Below are 21,157 nucleotides of genomic sequence, written 5' to 3' on the forward strand. Positions count from 1 at the left end.
AACATCATCAATCGACTGGTGTTACCGTTGGAGGTAGCCAACGGCTACTTTACAGCACCAATGGTTTGCCAACGATCATTTACTAGTTGACTGATAAAACTAGAAGTCGACTGCACCAATCGACTGGTAGCTATTGGCTGAGCGAACAGAATGTTTCTGTTCGCTGCCAGTCGACTGCTAAAACTAGCAGTCGACTGCTAAGACTGCACCTGGTTACATACACACAGTTATCCTCTCTAGCCCTTGAAGTCCTCTTCCTTTGCCTTCGTCCCTCAGATGCACCCGAGCCCACGGCTCCTCTCTATGTCATCCTTCACATTGCCCTGAAGTCCGCTTCCCTCGGCTCCATTCCGTAGCTCCTCGTCCGGCGGTCCCTCGGATGTCTTCCACACCATCCTTCACCGACTCAAGGATCCGAGCCCTAGGATAAGCTTCCCAAACTTAGATGCATCAAGCTTCTCATGTGTGTTTCACCAAGTCCTGCAAGACTCAAACACACATATCAAACACATATGAAAGCCTAACTTAAACTCTTTGACACACACATCAAAATCGTGATCGTACCGATCAAGCATAGGTCAATTGCACCAACAATCTCCCCCTTTTTGATGTGTGGCAATATGTTTAAGTTAGACATAAATAACAACAAGAAAATTAAAAGCATATGTAAACATGAAGCATAATACCCAAGCTCCCCCTTAACATATGCTCTCAATCTTAATTTTCAAGTTTGCACACAAATAGGTTTCTAACTTAAACCTTCTCATTTCTCCCCCTTTGACACCATAAAAAATTGTACCAAACAAGTACACATATCATGGTATCAATGTGGACTTAAAAATATCAAAACCCAGCTTTTGAAGGTGCTGGAAAATAGGTACCAATCGACTGCTAACTGTTGCAGTGACTGGCACAAACCCAATCTGAATTTCAGCATTCTGAATCCAACTTCAGAAATACATAAAAAATTATGAAAATTTTGAAAAATCATGAAATTTTGAACACATATTTCTTATAATGTTCTTTAACAAGGAAAAATATATTTCCATGAAAATTCATCATATTTTTGAAGTTTTGATAAAAACTCAAACACCTTGAAAATCACTCAAGTTTGTATTAATTTGAACCTTAGTTTTGCAATCATATGTTTCAACATAACTATACTACAGTAAATAGAACATAGAATTGTTTTCAAAATATTTTAAAATATCCAACTATGATCTATGGGCAAGATGTCCATTAATTAAACATTTTCTTTCCTCATAGTTGGCATATGATCACTAAAAATTGATACATTTCATAACTCATCAAAATGCCATAAGCATATGTGAATTATTTGTATCATCCTAATATCTCACATTTATGGTTAGAAAATAATGCAAATCATTGTGAGATAAAGGTAACCTCTACGTAGCCCTTTTGATCATGAATTTCTATCAAGGCTAAGTGCTCCCCCTTAAGGTCTCAAGTCAACTATTTTTCAAGGATTTGAATTATGATTTCCATGGTTGACTTGACCTAAACTCCTCTAACCCTTGAGAATTGATTTTAGCACCCAATAGAAATTCTTTCTAATTGGGTTAATCAAATATTCTTTGGGGATCCATCTTCTATCTATGGTCTTGGTTTTTGATTACTCCTAGCAAGTAGACAATGGTAGGTCTTTTCATTGTTGGGTTCATTGTATCCTAACCCATTTTTCTTAAAATTTGCCCTTTGGCTCTGGTAAGTTCGAATTGGTTGTCACGAATGAACTCCAAATTAATTAATCTTGAAAAGTCTCAACTACTCTAGATTGTTGCAGTATATAGCCAAGGTCGAGTCTCTCAAGGAAACTAGTAGACGAATATTCATTTAAGACTTAGGATTATTTTTGGAGTTTTCTTAATAGGAATGATTGTTACAGTATTCATTTATTTTAAAACTAGATTTGCTGAATTAGATTACACACTAGTAAACAAAATCTGAATTCAAGAAAGAACAGAGCAACTTCAACATTTATCAACTACTCAAAAGGGAAACAATTTAAGTAAATCTAAGTAGGCATTGACAATTGCAATCAAACAACAACTACTCTTTAATGCTAAAACAATAACATTCTTCTCTGAAACAAAGTTGGAAACTAATTACACTAAAAAATTCTGCTGAAATTTTTATATCAACGAACAAGAACAGAAACTAACTAATCCAAACATAAACTACTGAAATTACTGCATCGAAAACCAGGATTATAAACTACTTTCATTAAAAGAAACTTGCTGGAAATTCTGCATCAAAGAACAATAATGAAATCTACAACAAATATAAAATCAGTAACTCATTACACTAAACAGATTCTACGAATTACTGCATCAAATTCAAAGTTTGAAAACTGATTACACTATTAGAAACTTGCTGGAAATTCTGCATTATAGAACAGGGATTGAAAGCACAATTCTGAAAAGAAACTAATCTATGCACTAAACTGTGCTACAAACAAGTTCTAGATCTAGCTAAAAATAGAAATGAAATGCAGGACTAAAACTAAACCAATTCCAATCACAACCAATTCTTGAATCACAACTCTTGTCATCACACAAGAGTCCTCACTTGAAACCTCAAATGCGAAATCCAAAAAAGCAGAAAAGGGAATGCAGCTGATCTGAGTTCAGATCTGAAACCCGCTGATCTTGACCAAAGAAACCTCTCTGAAAGAGCACAAGTTCATATCTGCGCGGAATTGTCGAAACCTGGATCTGCAATTCGATTCTGTGCTCAGTAATGGCTTGTTGATGGGGCATTGATGGCGACTGGATTCAAGTCAAGAACCACCAGAGAGACCTCTTTGATGCTTCCCCATGATGGATGATGAACTCCTGCTGTCAACACCGTTCAAATAGGGGTGGAGAATGAAGATCAGAATCCCAGCAAAGCTTGCCATCGAGAACTCTTTGGCAAACCTCTAGCTTCAGGAAATTAGGTTAGCAGCTTCCTTGCATCTTCCTCTATGGATCTGTAGCTCAAGATGAGATTATCACTGGAATGGGGGCATGTGCGCGCGCTCACGGAGAGGAAATCGCCATTGGCACGATGAACAGTAGGCGCAACCACTATTCATGCACGATTTTTTTTGGGTTTTATATCATGGTTTGAACCGGGATTTGCATTTGGTTTAGGTTTTGTTTTAGGGAGGAATTAGGGATTTGATGAGAAGGTTTGACATGAGTTAGCTCAAGAGGAAAGCTCAATTTAATGGATCAGGCCCAATCCATATCCGTTTAGTCCAATGAATGGTCCTTGCAAAACAAATAAAATACCATTATTAGATAGGATTCCACAAGAAATATATAGAAAATGCAACAAAGCTCTAAATAATTCTCAACTCATAAGATATAAGATAAAACAAGAATTCATCATATGAGGAGATGCAAAATACTCAATTAAAGAGCCAAATTTATGCACAAAAAATACTAAGTATCAGGCTCCTAATTATCATGTTTAGGGTTTTGGATCCAATTTCAAATTTCCTAAGGGGATTTGTAAGGTATTCTACCTTTTCCCTTAAGGCCTTATTTTCTTCTTCTAAATATGAATCATTGTCCTTAGAACACATGGATTCTAATTTTTCCTTAAGCATGCAAATATCATTTTTCAAATATTTGTTCTTTCTTTTTGCCTTAAACAAATCATCATTTGTACTTGTAATAATTTTAATTAAAATATGGGGAGGAAGATTATGTACCTCACTTACCAAGAAGTCTGAATCCGATGTTTGACCTCCCCCTTCACTTGAGCTCCCTTCTTCATCTTCACTTGAGTTCCTTCCATCTTCTTGTTTGGATGAGGTGGAGGCTACATCATCAATTCCTATTAGAGAAAAATGGGGCACATGATGCTCTTCTTCCTCCGATGACGATGGAGCATCCCATGTTGCTTTTAGATTGTGAGCCTTCTTCCCCTTTTCTTTTGTCTTCTTCTCCTCCTTCTTTCCTTCCTTCTTCTTCAAGAGTGGACAATCATCTCTTATGTGTCCTTCTCTTTGAAAATTGTAGCAAATGATTTTCCTTGTCCTACTTTTGCTTCTTGAATTTTTCTTAGCATGAGATTTGTTAGTAGAAAAGGATTTAAATGATTTTCTCATCTTCCTTACCATATATGCCTCTTGATCGCTATCCATTGAGGCACTTGACTCCTTAGAATCGGAAGATGATTGAGATGGAGCTTTATTCTTCTTCCCCTTTTCCTTGTTTGCCACAAGGGCTACTCCTCTTGATCTTTCTCCATCTAACCCTTCAACTCGTGTCTTATGAAGCTCCATAGTTGAAAAGAATTCATCTAGAGAGCTCTTCTCTAGGTCCTTTGAAATGTAGAATGAGTCTACAATGGAGCTCCATGTCGAGGTTCTTGGGAAGACATTGATGGCTTTCATCAAGATATCTCGGTTTGAAAGTTTCTCACCTACACTTGTTAGTCCATTCAAAATTTTTTTAATCCTAACATGAAGTATTGATACCTTTTCTCCTTTTTCGAGTTTGATGTTGTTGAGTTGAGTTCGGAGAAGATCCCTTCTTGCTAGTTTTGCTTCCGATGTCCCTTCATGAAGCTCCACTAGCTTTTTCCATAATTCTTTGGCGCTTGAGTAGTTTCCAACCCTTGTTTTCTTGTTGGGAAAGGACATTTAGTAAATGATGTAAGGCCTTTGAGTTTGCTAGATGCTCTTCCCTTTACTTCTTGTTCTATCTTATTTTCTCTAATATCTCATTGTTTTGATCCCTAGGCATTTCGAAACAATTTTCCATGATTAGCATAATGTCAAAATCGGTTTCGAAAAATACCTCCATTCTTTTCTTCCACCAAGAGAATTCTCCTTCGAACTTGGATGGATGGATGCTTGAACCGACCATTTTGATGAAGTGCTCTCCTCGGTGATTAGTCCGTTGAAGGACGTCCTCACTCTGATACCACTTGTAACGGATCGATGGTCGGCTTGAAGGGGGGTTGGATAGCTAGGTCACCCCCAACTTTTGATTCTTTTCTACAAGGTTAGTTTACGCAAGCGGAAATACAAAAACTAAAGCAATAAAGATAAGCAAGAATACAAACACTAACAAGCTCAATGTAACATGGTTCGGAGATTGCTTGCTCCTACTCCACGACGTGTCCTTGTGGTGGAGGAACCCTTGATCCTTCGGTGGATCAATCCCCGACAATCTTCAGCTAGAGCTTTCTCCTTCTCGGTGGAGCAAACTGTTGGTGCGGGAAGCATCCGACGATCGAACCGTAGTTTTGATAATGGCAAAAGGGATTTAAAGTTAAGGTTAATTATTATCTAACGAGCTTAAATGAGGTTTCAGGAAAGTTCTAACTACGGTTAGGCAGGTGGAAAATCTTAAGGGGCGATAACCTTAGGTCCTAGGGGGTGATAACCCTAGATGGAGGAAAACCCTAAGGGGCGGTAACCTTAGGTCCTAGGGGGAGGTAACCCTAGGTACCGAAAAACCCTAAGGGGTGGTAACCTTAGGTCCTAGGGGGAGGTAACCCTAGGTGGCGAAAAACCCTAGGGGTGGTAACTCTAGGTCCTAGGAGGTGATAACCCTAGGCGGAAAGTCTAGTCAGTCTGGAGGACCGGGTTGACATCAGGTATGCTCTCTTGAGTGGAGTAGGTGAGGACGCATTCCCCGGAAGAGGGAACGGTAGGCGTCAGTTTGACCTAGGGTTTCCGATTGGAAATCCGAAGTCAAAATCGGACAGTCCGGTGACTGTCAAATACTTTGTTATGTGTATTATGTACTAACTTTGTGCTGTAAGATATTTTTGGGACTAACATATTTTGCAGGGACTAAACCACAAAGTTTGCCTCGAATGAACAGTACCCGAGTCACCCTCCATGGAGCTTAGAGGCGCCTCGGGTGCAAAGGTGGGCTAGCTGCGCAGCGGGCTTGGAGGCTGTTGGTTAGTCCTAGGAAGATCGTACCGGTTCCACTGTACAAAAATTTTGTACAAGTGTCGAACCTTTCCTAAATAACTTATTGTGTTCTTTAGAAGTTAAATTAGGAATCACAAACGGAACTTAACATTTTTTATTCCAAATTTAACTTATGTATTCTTAATGGTTTAGACTTGGATCGCAAGCAGAACTTAACACTATTTATCCAAATCCACCTACGTTATAAATTCAATTAAATATTAATTTCCAAAATTGATTTCCAGGTTAAACATGGCGAGGCACAAGGCCTTCTTGGATATGGGAGCAACCACCACTTCCTAGACAAAGTCTTTTAAGGAAAGCTAATATTTAATTTCCTTATATAACTCCAGGTTTAACCAAAAGAAATAATCGAATCACAAATTCTAAAAACAAAAACACAAATTCGAATAGCAAATCCGAAAAACTAGAATCTAATGCCTCTTGTGTTTGGAATTCTAGCAAAGAAAAATAACTAGCATGATGCAGAAGAAAATTACTAGTTATACCTTTTCTTTGCAAGCTAATGACCTCAAGATCTTCTGTCGTATTCCTCGCCTCGCCTTGGACGTCGTATGGGCGATGATCCTCCAAGATGAATACTACCCAAAAGAGCTTCTCCTCCTTGTAGTATTCGGCCACCACCACTAAAGAGAAAAAGAGAGTAAAGGGAGAAGAGAGGGAGAGAGGGTCGGCCACTTGAGGATTACCAAGCAAGAGAATAAGAGTTGTGTTCTCATGAGGCCTCCTCACCCCTTCTTTTTGTTAGTTAGAGCCCTAGAGCCAATCATTTGATGATTGTTGTATGAACTCATTATATCATATTCTTATATATAAAGGCATTTGTTTTTTGGTTATTATGCTTACTTGTATTGGTGCCAAATAAACTAAGTATAATAGCGTCCTTGAGTAGAGAGTTCTTACCTATATCAATCGGTTAGTTGAACCGATAGTGAGATGATATAGGGAACACTACTCTTAATCATTCCTAGTCGAGTATTAACATTCAGGGACAATGTTAATGCGACGAGACTAGCATGTAGGTCAACTCGATGACTTGATCTCACAAGTCATGGATATGAAGATATCAAGTTGACACATGGGTATGCATTGGAGAATGTATACTGAATGACCCGCCATGAGAAAGTATCATGGATCGTTATATGAGTGTCATATACTTTCTCATGTAGCTATTAGTATGACTACTAGTCCTTGGACCTGAAGTCACCATGGATCCCTACATAAGGAGTTACGTACTTTGACTTCGTCAAACGTCACCCGTAACTGGGTGGACTATAAAGGCGATTACTGGGTATGTAACGAATTATGCAAAGGGATGTGAGTGATGTAGATGGGATCTATCCCTCCTATTTGACGGGTGCGGCATTGATATTCTTGATAGAGTGAGACCACGAAGTGCATGGCCATGCCCAAATGAGTTAATATGAGATATTGAGCTCATTTGATTGAGTGAGTCTACATGGAGTTCAAGATTTAGATTGATTAGAGGATGACACGGTCTATGCCTCACATTGATCAATCTAGATGTCTAGGATAGAAGGACAATGTCATATATTGTGAGGAGTCACAATTAGTAGTCACAAGGTGATGTTGGATCTCAACATTCTTGTAACTTGGGTAGTAATGATGTGTTGCTAGATACCACTCATTACTTATGCTACTAAATGAGTTTAGGAGCATTGCCAACGTTATAAGAACCTATAGGGTCACACACAAAGGACAATTAGATGGAGATTAGGTTCATATGATGAACCAAGAGGATTAGATTCATGTGATGAATCAAATTGGATTAAGAATAATCCTAATTGCACTAATTGAGTTGGACTCAATTTGATTCATGTATTCAATGAGTCTAATTTAGATTATGACTCATTGAATCAATTTAATTAAATGAATTAGATTCATTATATTAAATTGGCTTGAATCCAATGGTTGGATTTAATCAACCATGGGAGTAATGAAGTCAAGTTTGACTTGACTTGAGAGGAAGATGAAGGGTCAAGTTTGACTTGACCATTTGCCACCTCATTGGTGAGTTGGCAAAGAGTGGGCCAATAATGATGTGCCACATCATCAAGGCTAGCATATGTGTATGCCACCTCATGCGGGAGACCAAGAGTTGTGACTCTTGGTATCCCATGGAGGTTTAAAAGCTTTCTTTTCAATGTGGCCGGCCACTTAATTCTTCTTGGGAGTTTTCATTTGGTGAGTAACTTCCTTCTTCTTCCTCTCAAGGTTTCTTCTCTCCCTCTCCTCCTCCTTGTCGTGACTGATCAAGGGTGCTAGCACACCTTTGTTTAGTTTTCTCCACCTATTTATTCGTGTAGATACTTCTAGAGGGTTGTACACTTGACAACCTCGAGATCCGGCATCACTTGGACGAGCAGGATTGCGAAGGGCATTGCATCGAGGGTAAAATTCCTTTCTCCTAGTATAGATCTAGGCTTTAGTAAACTCGTACATGAAATTTGTTTTATAAACTTCGCACGGATCCGGTGGCATGGGAGATTCGGGGTTTCCGCAACGCGAAAATACGATTTTTGCGGCCCAAAAATCTCAACACTTTTATATTACTTGCCCAAGGCAAATAAGGGAAGAATTTTTACAAAAATTAAAATCTTCCTCTTGTTTTTTTCCTTTTCCCTTTTTATTTTTCCTTTTCTTTCCTCTTGATTGAATCAATCACCAAATCATTGATTGGTTTGATTTTATTTGGCTGACCCTTTGCTTGGGCACCAAGCAAGGGTAGCCGGCCCCTTAAAGAGGAAAAAATATTTTTTTTATAAAATTTTATAAAAGAAGAAAATCTCTTATAAAATTTTACAAGCTCTCTTTGTAAAAGTGGATGTTAAAAAAGGAAAGTTTCAAAAATTAAAACCATGTTTTAAAATTTAAAACTTCTCTTCAAAAAATTTCCTTTTTTAACATGCTTACAAAAATAGAAAATTTTAATTTTAAAACTTCTCTTCCTTTTTTTCTAAAACCATAAAGATGATTAAAAAGGAAAGTTTTAAAACTTTTAAAACTCTCTATTAAACCATGTGGCCTAATTCAAATAAGAAAAGTTTTATATTTTAAAAACTCTCTTTTAAAACTTATAGTTTTCTACAAAGAGAAGATTTTAAAAATTTAAAACACCTCTCATATTTGAATTAATCATGGTCGGCCCCTACTTGCTTGGTCACCAAGCAAAAGGGCCGACCCCCATAGAGGAGGATGTGGTCGGCCCTTGCTTGGTCACCAAGCATTGGATCGGCCCCCTTCTTGGACACTAAGATGGACTTATATTTGGATGGACTTGAGGTTTTAATGAGGCTACGACAGGGACCTAGAGGAGAAATTGGTTTTGGCCTTCCAACGAGCTTGAGTATCCCGTGTTCGCCTCGAACACACAACTCAAGTTCATCAACAATAACTCATTCCACTAGAGAGTTATTGTTGCACTACCGCACCAATCCCAAATTACATTAATGGACTCCTTCTTATCATGAGTGTGTTAGTCTCCCTATGTTTAAGATAACGAATGTCCACTAATTAAGTAAGTTACTGACAACTCACTTAATTAATATCTAAGTCCAAGAGTAGTACCACTCAACCTCATTATCATTTCGGACTAAGTCCACCTGCAGGGTTTAACATGATAATCCTTATGAACTCCTCTTGGGGACATTCTCAACCTAAGTTTACTAGGACACAGTTTCTTTCTATAATCAACAACGCACACTATAAGTAATATCATTTCCCAACTTATCGGGCATATTAATTTATCATGCTAAATCTCACCCTTTGATAAGTTAAAGAAATAAATACTAAATATATGTGCTTATTATTATATTAGGATTAAGAGCACACACTTCCATAATAACTAAGCTCTAGTTCTTTTATTAAGTCAGTATAAAAAGAACTTACCTAAAATGGTCCTACTGAATACACTTAGAGTGTACTAGTATAATTTATTAGTCAAGATAAACTAATACCTAATTACACTATGACTATTCCAATGGTTTGCTCCTTTCCATCTTAGTCGTGAGCAACTGTTTATAATTTATAAAGAACTGATAACATGATCTTCTATGTGTGACACCACTCACCATGTTATCTACATTATAAATTAATTGAACAACTACACTTAACAAATAAAATATAGATTAACCAATGTGATTATTTTATTTCATAAATAAATGTTTACAAAAGCTAGACTTTTAGTATACACTCTAATAATCTCCCACTTATACTAAAAGACTAAGCTGTCATATCTGCTGCCATACATCTGATTCTCATCCCCTCCACATGCCGATCAAAAGCTTTCGCCGGAAGGGCCTTAGTGAAAGGATCTGCCAGGTTATCTGTTGATGCAATCTTGGCGACGACGACTTCTCCTCACTTGACGATGTCTCGTATCAGGTGGTACTTGCGCTCTATATGTTTACTCGCCTTATGGGCTCGTGGTTCCTTCAAGTTTGCAACTACACCGCTATTATCACAATAAATTGTGATGATTTTGGGCAAATCAGGAATCACATCTAAGTCCATTAGGAAGTTCCTTAGCCATACAGCTTCTTTGGCTGCCTCAGAGGCTGCCACATACTCAGCTTCCATGGTTGAGTCTGAAACGCATTTCTGCTTAACACTCCTCCATGCAATGGCTCCACCTCCTAAAGTAAACACATAGTCTGATGTAGACTTACTGTAGTCCCTATCTGATTAGAAGTCTGAATCCGTGTAACCCACAGGGAGCAAATCATTTACTTGGTAAACTAGCATATAATCTTTAGTCTTTCTCAGGTACTTCAATATATGCTTTACAGCACTCCAATATCCTTATTCAGGGTTACTCTGATATCTGCTAACTATGGCCACGACAAAATAGATATCAGGTCTCGTACACAGTATTGCATACATTAGGCTTCCCACAGCCGAAGCATAAGGAACTGCCTTCATGTCCTCTATCTCCTTTGATGTCTTCAGACACATCTCTTTAGATAAAACTACTCTATGCCTAAAAGGTAAGAAACCTTTCTTGGAGTTCTACATGCTAAAACGAGCAAGGATTGTATCTATATATGAAGCTTGAGATAGACACAACATCCTTTTCTTGCGATCCCTTATGACTTTGATCCCAAGGATGTGTGCACATTCTCTTAAGTCCTTCATATCGAATTGTTTGGACAACCATACCCTTACGTCCGATAACACTTTGACATTGTTGCTAATTAACAAAATATCATCTACGTATAGTACAAGAAATACCACCACGTTTCCGTTACACTTTTTTTATACACAAGACTCATCCGGATACTAAATAAATCCATATGACTGGATTACTTCATTAAACCGGATGTTCCAAGATCTTGAAGCTTGCTTCAGTCCATAAATGGACCGATTGAGCTTACACACTAGATGCTCTTTGCCCTTTTCAATGAACCCCTCTGGTTACTTCATATGGATGTTTTCTTCAAGACTTCCATTAAGGAAAACTATCTTGACATCCATTTACCAAATCTCATAATCCATATGAGCAGCAATGGATAAGAGTATCCGGATAGACTTTAACATAGCTACCGATGAAAAGGTCTCCTCATAGTCGATTCCCTCTTTCTGAGTGTACCCTTTCGCAACAAGTCTTGCCTTGAAGGTTTCTACCTTCCCGTCTGTCCCTCTTTTTATTTTGTAGATCCACTTGCATCCAACGGCTTTTACACCATCTGGTGGTTCTACAAGCTCTCAGACCTTATTAGAATACATAGATTCTATTTCATAATTCATTGCCTTTTGCCAAGATACTGCATCTTTATCTTGGAGTGCTTTGTCATATGACCGGGGATCAGGTTCATGTTTACCCGGGATCAAATCCGAAGATTCTCCCAAAAACATGAATCTCTTAGGTTGCCTCACAACCCTCCCACTACGACGAGACACTGTCTGTAACTATGCATCATCTGTGACACGTGTTGCAGTCTCTTGTGATACTTCATCTTGTACTGTTGGTACTAAAGTAGACGTGTCCTCTCTTATTTCTTCTAGAATAATTTTACTCATGGACTTATGGTTCATTACATAATCATCTTCTAAAAATCGAGAATTGGTACTAATAATGATCTTATGCTTTTTAGGATTATAAAATAAATCACCTTTCATTCCCTTAGGATATCCCACAAACAGACAAACTTTTGTACGTGATTCCAACTTGTCAGTATCTCCCTTCAGCACATGTGCTGGACTACCCCATATCCGGATATGATTCACACTAGGCTTACGCCCATTTCATAATTCCATGGGAGTAGAAGGAACTGTTTTAGAAGGTATCATATTCAAAATGTACACTGTTGTTTCTAAAACATATCCCCAAAATGAATTTGGTAATTCTGAATAACTCATCATCGATTTAACCATTTCCATAAGAGTCATATTCCTTCGTTCTGTCACACCATTCTGTTGGGGTGTACCAGGTGCAGATAATTGGGATTGAATCCCGGCTTCTGATAAATAATTCCTAAACTCTCCAAAGAGGTATTCGCCACCACGGTCAGACCGAAGTATCTTGATACTTTTACCAAGATGTTTCTCCATATCAGCCCTATATTCTTTGAACTTATCAAAGCATTCAGACTTGCGGCGCATCAGGTAGATGTATCTGTATCTTGAATAATCGTCTATAAAGGAGACAAAGTATTCATAACCACCTCTTACCTGGATAGAAATAGGACCACACAAATCAGAATAAACCAGTTCTAACACTTCTTTGACTCTATACCCCTTGGCCTTAAAAGGTCTCTTGGTCATTTTACCTTCCAAGCAAGATTCATAGGTTGGAAAGTTTTCCAACTCTAATGAACCCAAGAGTCCATCGGCTATGAGCCTTTGAATCATACTTAAGTTAATATGACCAAGCCTTAGATGCTAAAGATACATTTGGTTCATTTCCGAAGGTTCTTTTCTCTTATTAGAGTTAGAAGATGTGCTATTAATTTTCATATTTTGCATTGTGGGAGAAATTGGATTTAAAGTATATAAATTGCCAACCAATGCACCAGAACAGATAATATCCTTATTTCTCTTTATAACCACATTGTTACTAAAGGAAACAGAATATCCATCCAAATACAGTTTAGAAACTGAAATTAAATTCTTTCCAAAACTGGGTACATAAAGATAATTTCTTAAAATCAAACTTCTATTCCTATGCGTCTCTTTATTCATCCAAATACATTAAGTTCTTTTGTGTCTCTTTTATTCCGCTACTTTACTCGATAGTTTTCCGAATACGAAATGTGTGAAAGCCACGAGCACTATTCACCCCCTCTAGCGCGGTCTCGATCCAACACAAACCTCTCACAAAGGATCTCTTCCTCTTTACAATGATGAAGTTTAGGTTTGGGAGGAAGAGAGTAGACTTGGAAGCTTTGGGCAAAGATTAGGAGTTATTCAACAAGCATGAGTAACCTCCTTCAAGCCCCAAAGCTTTCTATAAATAAGAGGAGAGAGTTGATCATCATATCAACTCATCTCGGCACCAGTCGACTAGCAAAACCATCATTCGACTGGTGTTACCGTTGGAGGTAGCCAACGACTACTTTACAACACCAACGGTTTGCCAACAGTCATTTACCAGTCGACTGATAAAACTACAGTCGACTGCACCACTCTACCGGTAGCTGCTGGCTGAGCAAACAGAATGTTTCTGTTCGCTGTCAGTTGACTGCTAAAACTAGCAGTCGACTGCTAAGACTGCATCTGGTTACATACACACACTTATCCTCTCTGGAGTTGCCCTTGAAGTCCTCTTCCTTGGTCTTCGTCCCTCAGATGCACCCGAGCACATGACTGCTCTCCGTGTCATCCTTCACGTTGCCTTGAAGTCTGCTTCCCTTGGCTCCACTCCGTTGCTCCTTGTCTGGCGATCCCTCAGATGTCTTTCACACCATCCTTCACCGACTCAAGGATCCGAGCCCTAGGATGAGCTTCCCAAGCTTAGCTGCACCAAGCTTCTCATGTGTGTTTCACCAAGTCCTGCAAGACTTAAATACACATATCAAACACATATGAAAGTCTAACTTAAACTCTTTGACACACACATCAAAACCGTGATCGTACCGATCAAGCATAGGTCGATTACACCAACACGTAGAAAGTACATTAAACGAAAGTATCACCTAGTGAGGGATATTGTTCAACGAGGAGATGTGATAGTGTGCAAGATAGCATCTGTTGAAAATCTGGTTGATCTTTTCACTAAAAGCTTAAATGCTAGAGTTTTTGAGGATCATATTCAAAATAGGGGTGTACTAGACATGTCTCATTTACTTTAGGGCGAGTGAGAGAATAATGTTCGATAATATAGTGCCCATCGAGTACTTTTGTTATGACATTTTGAAATTAAAATAATTTTTATTTATTTAAATAAACTTGTTTTGAGCATTGCATATGCCCATTGGATTGTTGTATTATCATAAATTGAGTGTTTAAGTCGTTAAACACAGAAAGATTCAATTTGTAATTCAGTTCAAAAAAAAATTATTGTCCATGATCAATAAATAAATAAGGATAAATTATTTTGACAAGATCGTCTCAATTTTATTGAAGTCTATCTTTGGCTTGGTAATAAAATTAGGGATACATTTGGTTGTATTAGACTGGACCACGTGTAATTTGAATTTGATTTGACCATACTAATTCAAATTCACTTGATTATCATATGTACCACCTCAATCTTGAGCTGATAATAAACTTTGATTACTAACTTGAAATTCTTTAATTTGATACATCAATGGGCGAGATCAGACTATTGGTCAATATCTCGATATTTTAGGAACTAAAGTGAAATAACAAATAACATATATTCGCAATATGGAATCTGTCACCTTGTCAATATGTATGATCATGAACTCACAAGTTCTTTTAAACGACAGTAAAATTTGAGCTCAGTATTTCAACATTCTTATTAAATTTATTATATGATGCGACCACATGAAACTGTCAAAGAGAAGATGAGAACTGAATAGTTATGAATATCTAATAGGGGAATTGTTTTAGATGTTCTAATTGATCAGGGTGATATGTTGGGTCGATCAATCAGAGGATATGCTTATTAATTTTAGGCTTCAGCGATTTCAATTAAATTGATAGTGCAATCTTATTCTTTTAGTGAAGTACAATAAAATTAATAAATTATCTTGATTAATCCTGAGTTAATTAGATAAATTAAGTTATTGGAGCTTAATTTAATTGGGTTTAATTAAGTCTCTTTGGTGGTTCGAATATAAACACAGATAAATTGTATGAGTCATAATTTATAGAATTTGTAGGAATAAATTAATTAGATAATTGTGTTATTATTTATGAAAAGTTATATCAGAATCATGATGATATGATAAGATATGATACGATTGGATAATCTATTAATTTATGAAAAAGAAATAATTACATATCTCAGTTTAGAATTATCTCATCTTTCTAGGCTATTTTATAAATAAAGTAGTTCATAGAAAGTTATGACCACACACAATAATCTCCATTTGAGTTTGAGAGAACAATCAAACTAATTTTAATTATTCGTATTTATACGTAGAACAATCAAAGTAGAGATTATTGGAATAAAAAAAAAAAAAATTATGATTTGATATTCTCAACCTTAGTTTTCCAGAAGGTTGTTCCTTGCGGTACTTATTAGAAAAAAGACTAAAAAAAAGGATTTTGAAATCCATCTCAAATCGAGATTATAGAGCATAAATCATACCTGATATATGAAAAAGGAACAGATCTAAAAAAAGAATCAAAAAGAAAAAAAAAAGTTAGTAATCAATCCCAAATCTAATAATCGAATCCGATACCTGACAAGAAGAGAAAGGTAAGAAGCCTGAGGAGGAGTTTGGTATGCCAGTGATCCATGTCTCCGTCGTCGACGTCTTCTTATTCTGCCAGGAGGAAGAAGGTCGGAACCGTTACACAAGTAGTTTTATGCTAAACGATTATTACAGCGAGAAGGAAGGAAAGAGAAGAACGCATGCTTGGGAACGAATCAAAGAGAGGAAGCAGAGAGACACAGCGATTGCTTGCTTGTTCGCTCGATCGAAGCGGAGCGTGGCTTCCTCTTCTCTGTGTATTCCATCCTTGCTCTGATTCATCTCTCTCACTTGTTATCTCTCCCACACTTTTTTTTTTTTTCTTTTTTGATTTTTTTTCCCATTGGAGGGAAATAAATAAATATTTTTAAAAAAAAAAGGTAAAAAAATTAGGACAACCTAAGAGTCTAATATTCTTTAATTACGTGTCCCATTTACAAATTCACTATAAGTTGAAACTCAAAACATGAGTACTTCGGTAATAACCTAAATAACCTACCGCTGTATTATAATCCCGGGATAATACGCCTTTATAAACTTTGATCAGACAAACAAAAATTTATCATAGACCAATATTAAATAAATTGGTTGGCTTACAAAAATAAATAATAAAGCAGTGCATTAATAATATATTGTCGCTACTACTAAAATAAAAAAAATACAAAATTATAAATATATTGCTTCTGCTTTTTCAGTTGTACTGACAGGAGTTCTTCAAGGAGACAGGGGAGCCGAGCTTCGCGGGGTCCAGGCTGACCTGGCACTCAACGCCCACGTGGAACCTGGGCTTTACCAGCTGGCCCAGCACATAAGCCTTGGCCTTGATCACGAAGCTGAGAGTTAAAGGGATCCGGTTCGGCTGATTGGGCTTTCCAGATGCGCCGGAGAGGATCGGCCCGCCTCCGTACAAAGGCACCTTCGTCCCTTCCACCACCGTCACCACGTTTCGCTGGCTCTTCCTCGACTGGTAAAAATTCTTCATCTGCAATTTTTGTTTATAAATATTTTTGTTTTGGGGATTTATGATAAATTAAATATGCTTTTATTTTTTCAAAAAAAGCAAGAGATAAAAATGGAAAGGTTGTGAATTATTACGTCTCCGGTGGCGACAGTGAGCTGGCTGTAGTCGAGCTGGAGGGACGTGGCGCTGACGTGGACGCCGAAAAAGGTTCCGGTGTTGCGGAAGGCGAAGCTGACGGTGGAGTTGAGGGTAGACATGTCGGTGGGGACCAGCGACGCGTCGGTGCCGGCTTGGATTATGAAGTTTTCAAACGTAATGCTCTACGATTAATTGATGCACGCGATGAATTAGCAGAGATCATAACCAAATGCATTTCTCTGAATTATATGTATATGATGTATTTAAAAAAATGGAAAAATGATACCAAAAAGAGGATCGAAAGGGAAAGGGAAAGGGAAAGGGAAAGGGAACCTTCATGGTGACTCGAGGCTTCTGCGATCTGCTGGCGCCCCAGAGAATGAGGGCGAAGAAGGAGAAGAGCACCGCGAATCCGAGGACGAAGGCCAAGTAGTAGCACCGCCGCGGCAGCCCAAGCTGCTCGTCTTCCTCCTCCAGCAGCCCCTCCTCCTCGATCGTGGCGAACTCCTTGATCTTGATCCGCCCCTGCCCCGCCCCTTTCTCATCCGCGACGACCGCTCCGGCCGCCGCGATCTTCCGCCCGCGTCCGGGCTTGATAGATCCGGAGAAGCGGCTGGAGGAGGAGTCGCGCGAGTGGGGGCCGACCGAGGAGTGGGAGTGGCGCGGCGGCGACGCGGTGGGGCTGAGCGCCGGGGTGGAGTGGAAGGATGTGGCGGTCTTCTCGCCGTCGTGGGAGTCGCGCGATGGGCTCTGGACGTAGTAGACCGGCCGCCGCGGCGAGCGCGGCGGCGACGAGAGGGCGAGGCTAGTCACCTCGGAGTCCGTCTTCGCGTGCATCTCGATCGTCGGTGGCTTGATTGGATCGGGATCTGGCTGGGATGTATCTTATGGAAGAAGATGAAGAAGAAGAAGCGGTGAATTGTGTGATTGAATTGTACACGCAATGCATGTTGAGTACAGCGATGTAGCCATGTGAGAGACTGATGTCATTCGTGTGACAGGTCAACGACGCCGTTTGCTCTGTAACTTGGCGTTTTCTTGGGGATGACGAGGGACGCCGAGGCAACCATGAACGCGTTGGGAGTCGGTCACGATTGTTCGACATCAGGGACTTTAAGTTTTTTGTGGAGCTTTTCCACCGACAAATAAAAAAAAAAAAAATAATAACAACATGCCATTTTTTAAAATAATAATTTGATCCAAAACCTTATAATTTAATAACAATTTTAAAAATATATTTTCGGTTCGGCTTCGCTAACTAAATGCCAATATTTTAAATCCCAAACGAATTTTCTCAAAGATACTTCCTACCTATAGGGCTGTAAATGAATCAAGCGTTCATAAATAAGTTCGGTATTCGACTTGGTAAGAGCTTGTTTATGTTCGTTCACTATACATAAGATTAATTAAACAAATAAGTTTGAACAGCTCGTTAAGCTAAACAAACAAGCTTAAACACATATGTGTTCAGCTTATTAACATTCGTGAACAACGTTCGTGAACAACGTTCGTAAACAATATTCAAAAACCATAATTATTAATAAAATTCTTTTCAATATGATAAATAGAAGGGGAGCTTTGGCGCAACGGTAAAGTTGTTATCATATGATCAAAAGGTCACGGGTTCGAATCCTGAAAACAGTCTCTTGCAAAAAGCAAGGTAAGACTACGTACAATGAATCCTTCCCGGGGACTTCGCATGGCGAGAGCTTCGTGCACCGGGATGCTTCAAACAAGCTCAAGCTCATAAAAAATAAATTAAGCCAAGCTTGAACACTCATTTCAAAAGCTTGGTTCATTTTAAGTTCGGCTCGACTCGATTATCTTATCATCTAAACGTTTGAACACTACCTACCTACCTAAACGTCAGATAGGCAATCCAAATAAAACTTATAAATATTTCTCTTAAATTTTACATGTTTAGTTAAACTCTATTTCATTTGTTAATTCTGTTTAAAACTTATAAATAATTCTCTAAGACTTGAATACTAAAAATATTTTTATATAATGACTCCATACATATTAAAATAGATAATTCATTTTTAAATTTGAATACTTATAAATAAACTCAAATCGGTTAAAATGAAAAAAATCAAAAATAAAAACATAGAAATACATTTGTTAATTCAACGCTTCCCTAGCTTAAGATAGCTGACAAAAAGAAAACAATTAAAGATGATGTTTATGGCAAATAAATATATTTATTTTTTAAAAAAATTACTCAGCATAAATGAGGGAGAGGGGGAATAAAAATCAAAATGAGCATCTTTTTTTATTATAATTATAAAAATATTTTTTTTTCTCATTTCACTTCAATATATTTTATCTTTTTTTAAATTTATAATACTAACAGATAGGGATTATAAGTATTATAATATACATACTATTTCAATTTTGATTATTAATCATAATTGTTATAATATAGATAATTTATTTATAATTAATATTATATTATATCAGTTACTATTTATGCCGTTATAATTGTAGAGTAATAGTATTTATGAAATTATAATCCTTACCTACAATTATGATTTTATAGTTACTAATATATTTTTTTTAAAAATATATTTTTAAAAATAAAAATAAATTAAGATAGAATGAAATATTATTTTAATTAAAAAACAAACGATTTTAATAAAAAAATCTTTGAATTTTTACCCAAAACAAAATATATCCTTAGTCATTGTTAGACGAAGACATGAGTTGATTCTTACCTATCTAGGAGTAGTAAAAAGGTAGAATCTGTCATCCCAGTGGCCCCACATAGTCGGCCTCATGACTATATGTGAGGAGGTAAATCAGGAAGTTATAGTTGGTCAGTACGGAGGAGGGTTTTTTTTCTCGACTTTGCAAAGATTTGAACCCTTGCCCTATGATAGCAACTCTGCTCATATTAACTAACTCAACCTTACCCCGGAGACGATTCTTACCTACCTAGTGATCAGGCGAAGACATGAGTTTATTCTTACCTTGATCCGTTAAATTTGATTGAATCTATCCCCATATAAATAATATCTAATCTTTACCACCCTGCAAATAGTTCATGTCGTAGTGTTATCACATATAATCCTTCTGTATATATTACTGTTGTTCGATGAAGTCTTTTATAATTTACTTACCTATATCTAATCAAGAAATTGACGATATTAAACTGTCTAGAAGGAATATTATCATCTTTTACCATATACATTTAATCCCCGTCACTTCAAGGAAACACCATCCCTCCATTGTGTCCCGTGTTTTTCTTCCTTTACTTCTCTTTAGGTTTTGTTAACTCTAAATGATCAAAAGAAAAGAAAAAGATTTCAAAAGGAAAAAAAATTCTCTAGGGCGGAGAAAAAGAAAAGAAACTTATCTGTAGCGAAGAGAAGGAGCAGGAAGGAAAGGGGAGGGGAAGGAGAAAAACAAAAAAAAAAAATCATAGTCATGATCAGGGACATACTTTTTATTTTGAATGGTAAGTTGTACAATATAGATTTCTTTAAAAAGTATGAACACACGAAAAATAACTAATAAAGTATCATAACTTATAGAAAATACATATAATTAAATTGAAATATTAACATTAGCATAAAATTTATTGAAAATTTTCTATAGGTTAATCACTACCAAGATAATAGTTCCATAGATAATACAAGATGTTAATCATCATTCCTATTAGCAAAACAGAGCCAAAAAAAAAGAAGATAATCATCATACGTCACATGATGTTTGAATTTCTATTAAGTTTCTCCCCACTAAACTTTTAGGCCTTGATATCTCAAGGATTACAAAAGTCTACCTTTCTTCCATAGGTGAGCTTTATTTCTGGATTGATACAGAAGTCTACGACAGCCGACGAGTTGGTACAAGAGGAGACAATTGGATTCTACGAGAATGCATTTGTTGAAAATATTGTAATATTTGCTCATTTTTAATTGTAAAAAAATATCCTTTTTAATGTAAACAACTAGACTGTCATTCATCCATTCATCTCCCATTCTATTATGTAAATCAGTCTTCATTGTAGAAAAAACTCGTTCAACGGAAGCAGTTGCAAGTAAAACTAATGTCAACTCTATCATACGATAAATCAATGGAAAAACTAAATATTTTTCGGTCTCAACCAATTTCTTAGCAAGAATTCCGAAGTCGCCAATTGAAGAAAAGTGAGGATCATCCCACGGATTATAAAAGAAACTCATAAGTTGTTGTTCTAAAATAAATAATCAGTATCAAAGACGTCCTCGAGATAAAAATCAACAAGATGGA

The 21,157-nt window shown here is 37.3% G+C and overlaps 2 protein-coding genes across 3 annotated transcripts; both read right to left on the reverse strand.

Annotated features, from left to right (window-relative positions):
* Window positions 1-2,354: 2,354 nt before the first annotated feature.
* On the reverse strand, window positions 2,355-15,884 carry LOC121992208. Of its 2 annotated transcripts, none has more exons than XR_006114825.1 (2): window positions 15,796-15,884; window positions 2,355-3,275 (listed from the first exon to the last, which is right to left on the reverse strand). XR_006114825.1 is itself a non-coding variant. In XM_042546419.1 (2 exons), exons 1-2 carry the CDS (start codon window positions 4,406-4,408, stop codon window positions 3,258-3,260), a joined length of 705 nt encoding a protein of 234 aa, XP_042402353.1. In that variant the 5' UTR covers window positions 4,409-4,419; the 3' UTR covers window positions 2,355-3,257. The 2 variants fall into 2 exon arrangements, 1 of the variants encoding a protein (XP_042402353.1); XM_042546419.1 differs by lacking the exon at window positions 15,796-15,884 and adding an exon at window positions 3,722-4,419.
* A 461-nt stretch (window positions 15,885-16,345) lies between these two features.
* Window positions 16,346-17,980, reverse strand: LOC121992210. Its single transcript, XM_042546420.1, has 3 exons — window positions 17,240-17,980; window positions 16,903-17,088; window positions 16,346-16,789 (listed from the first exon to the last, which is right to left on the reverse strand). The coding sequence occupies exons 1-3, from the start codon at window positions 17,741-17,743 to the stop codon at window positions 16,499-16,501; spliced, it is 981 nt and encodes a 326-aa protein (XP_042402354.1). The 5' UTR covers window positions 17,744-17,980; the 3' UTR covers window positions 16,346-16,498.
* Between the last annotated feature and the right edge of the window lie 3,177 nt (window positions 17,981-21,157).

This window comes from Zingiber officinale, chromosome 6B (assembly GCF_018446385.1).
Source record: "Zingiber officinale cultivar Zhangliang chromosome 6B, Zo_v1.1, whole genome shotgun sequence".
NCBI lineage: Eukaryota > Viridiplantae > Streptophyta > Magnoliopsida > Zingiberales > Zingiberaceae > Zingiber > Zingiber officinale.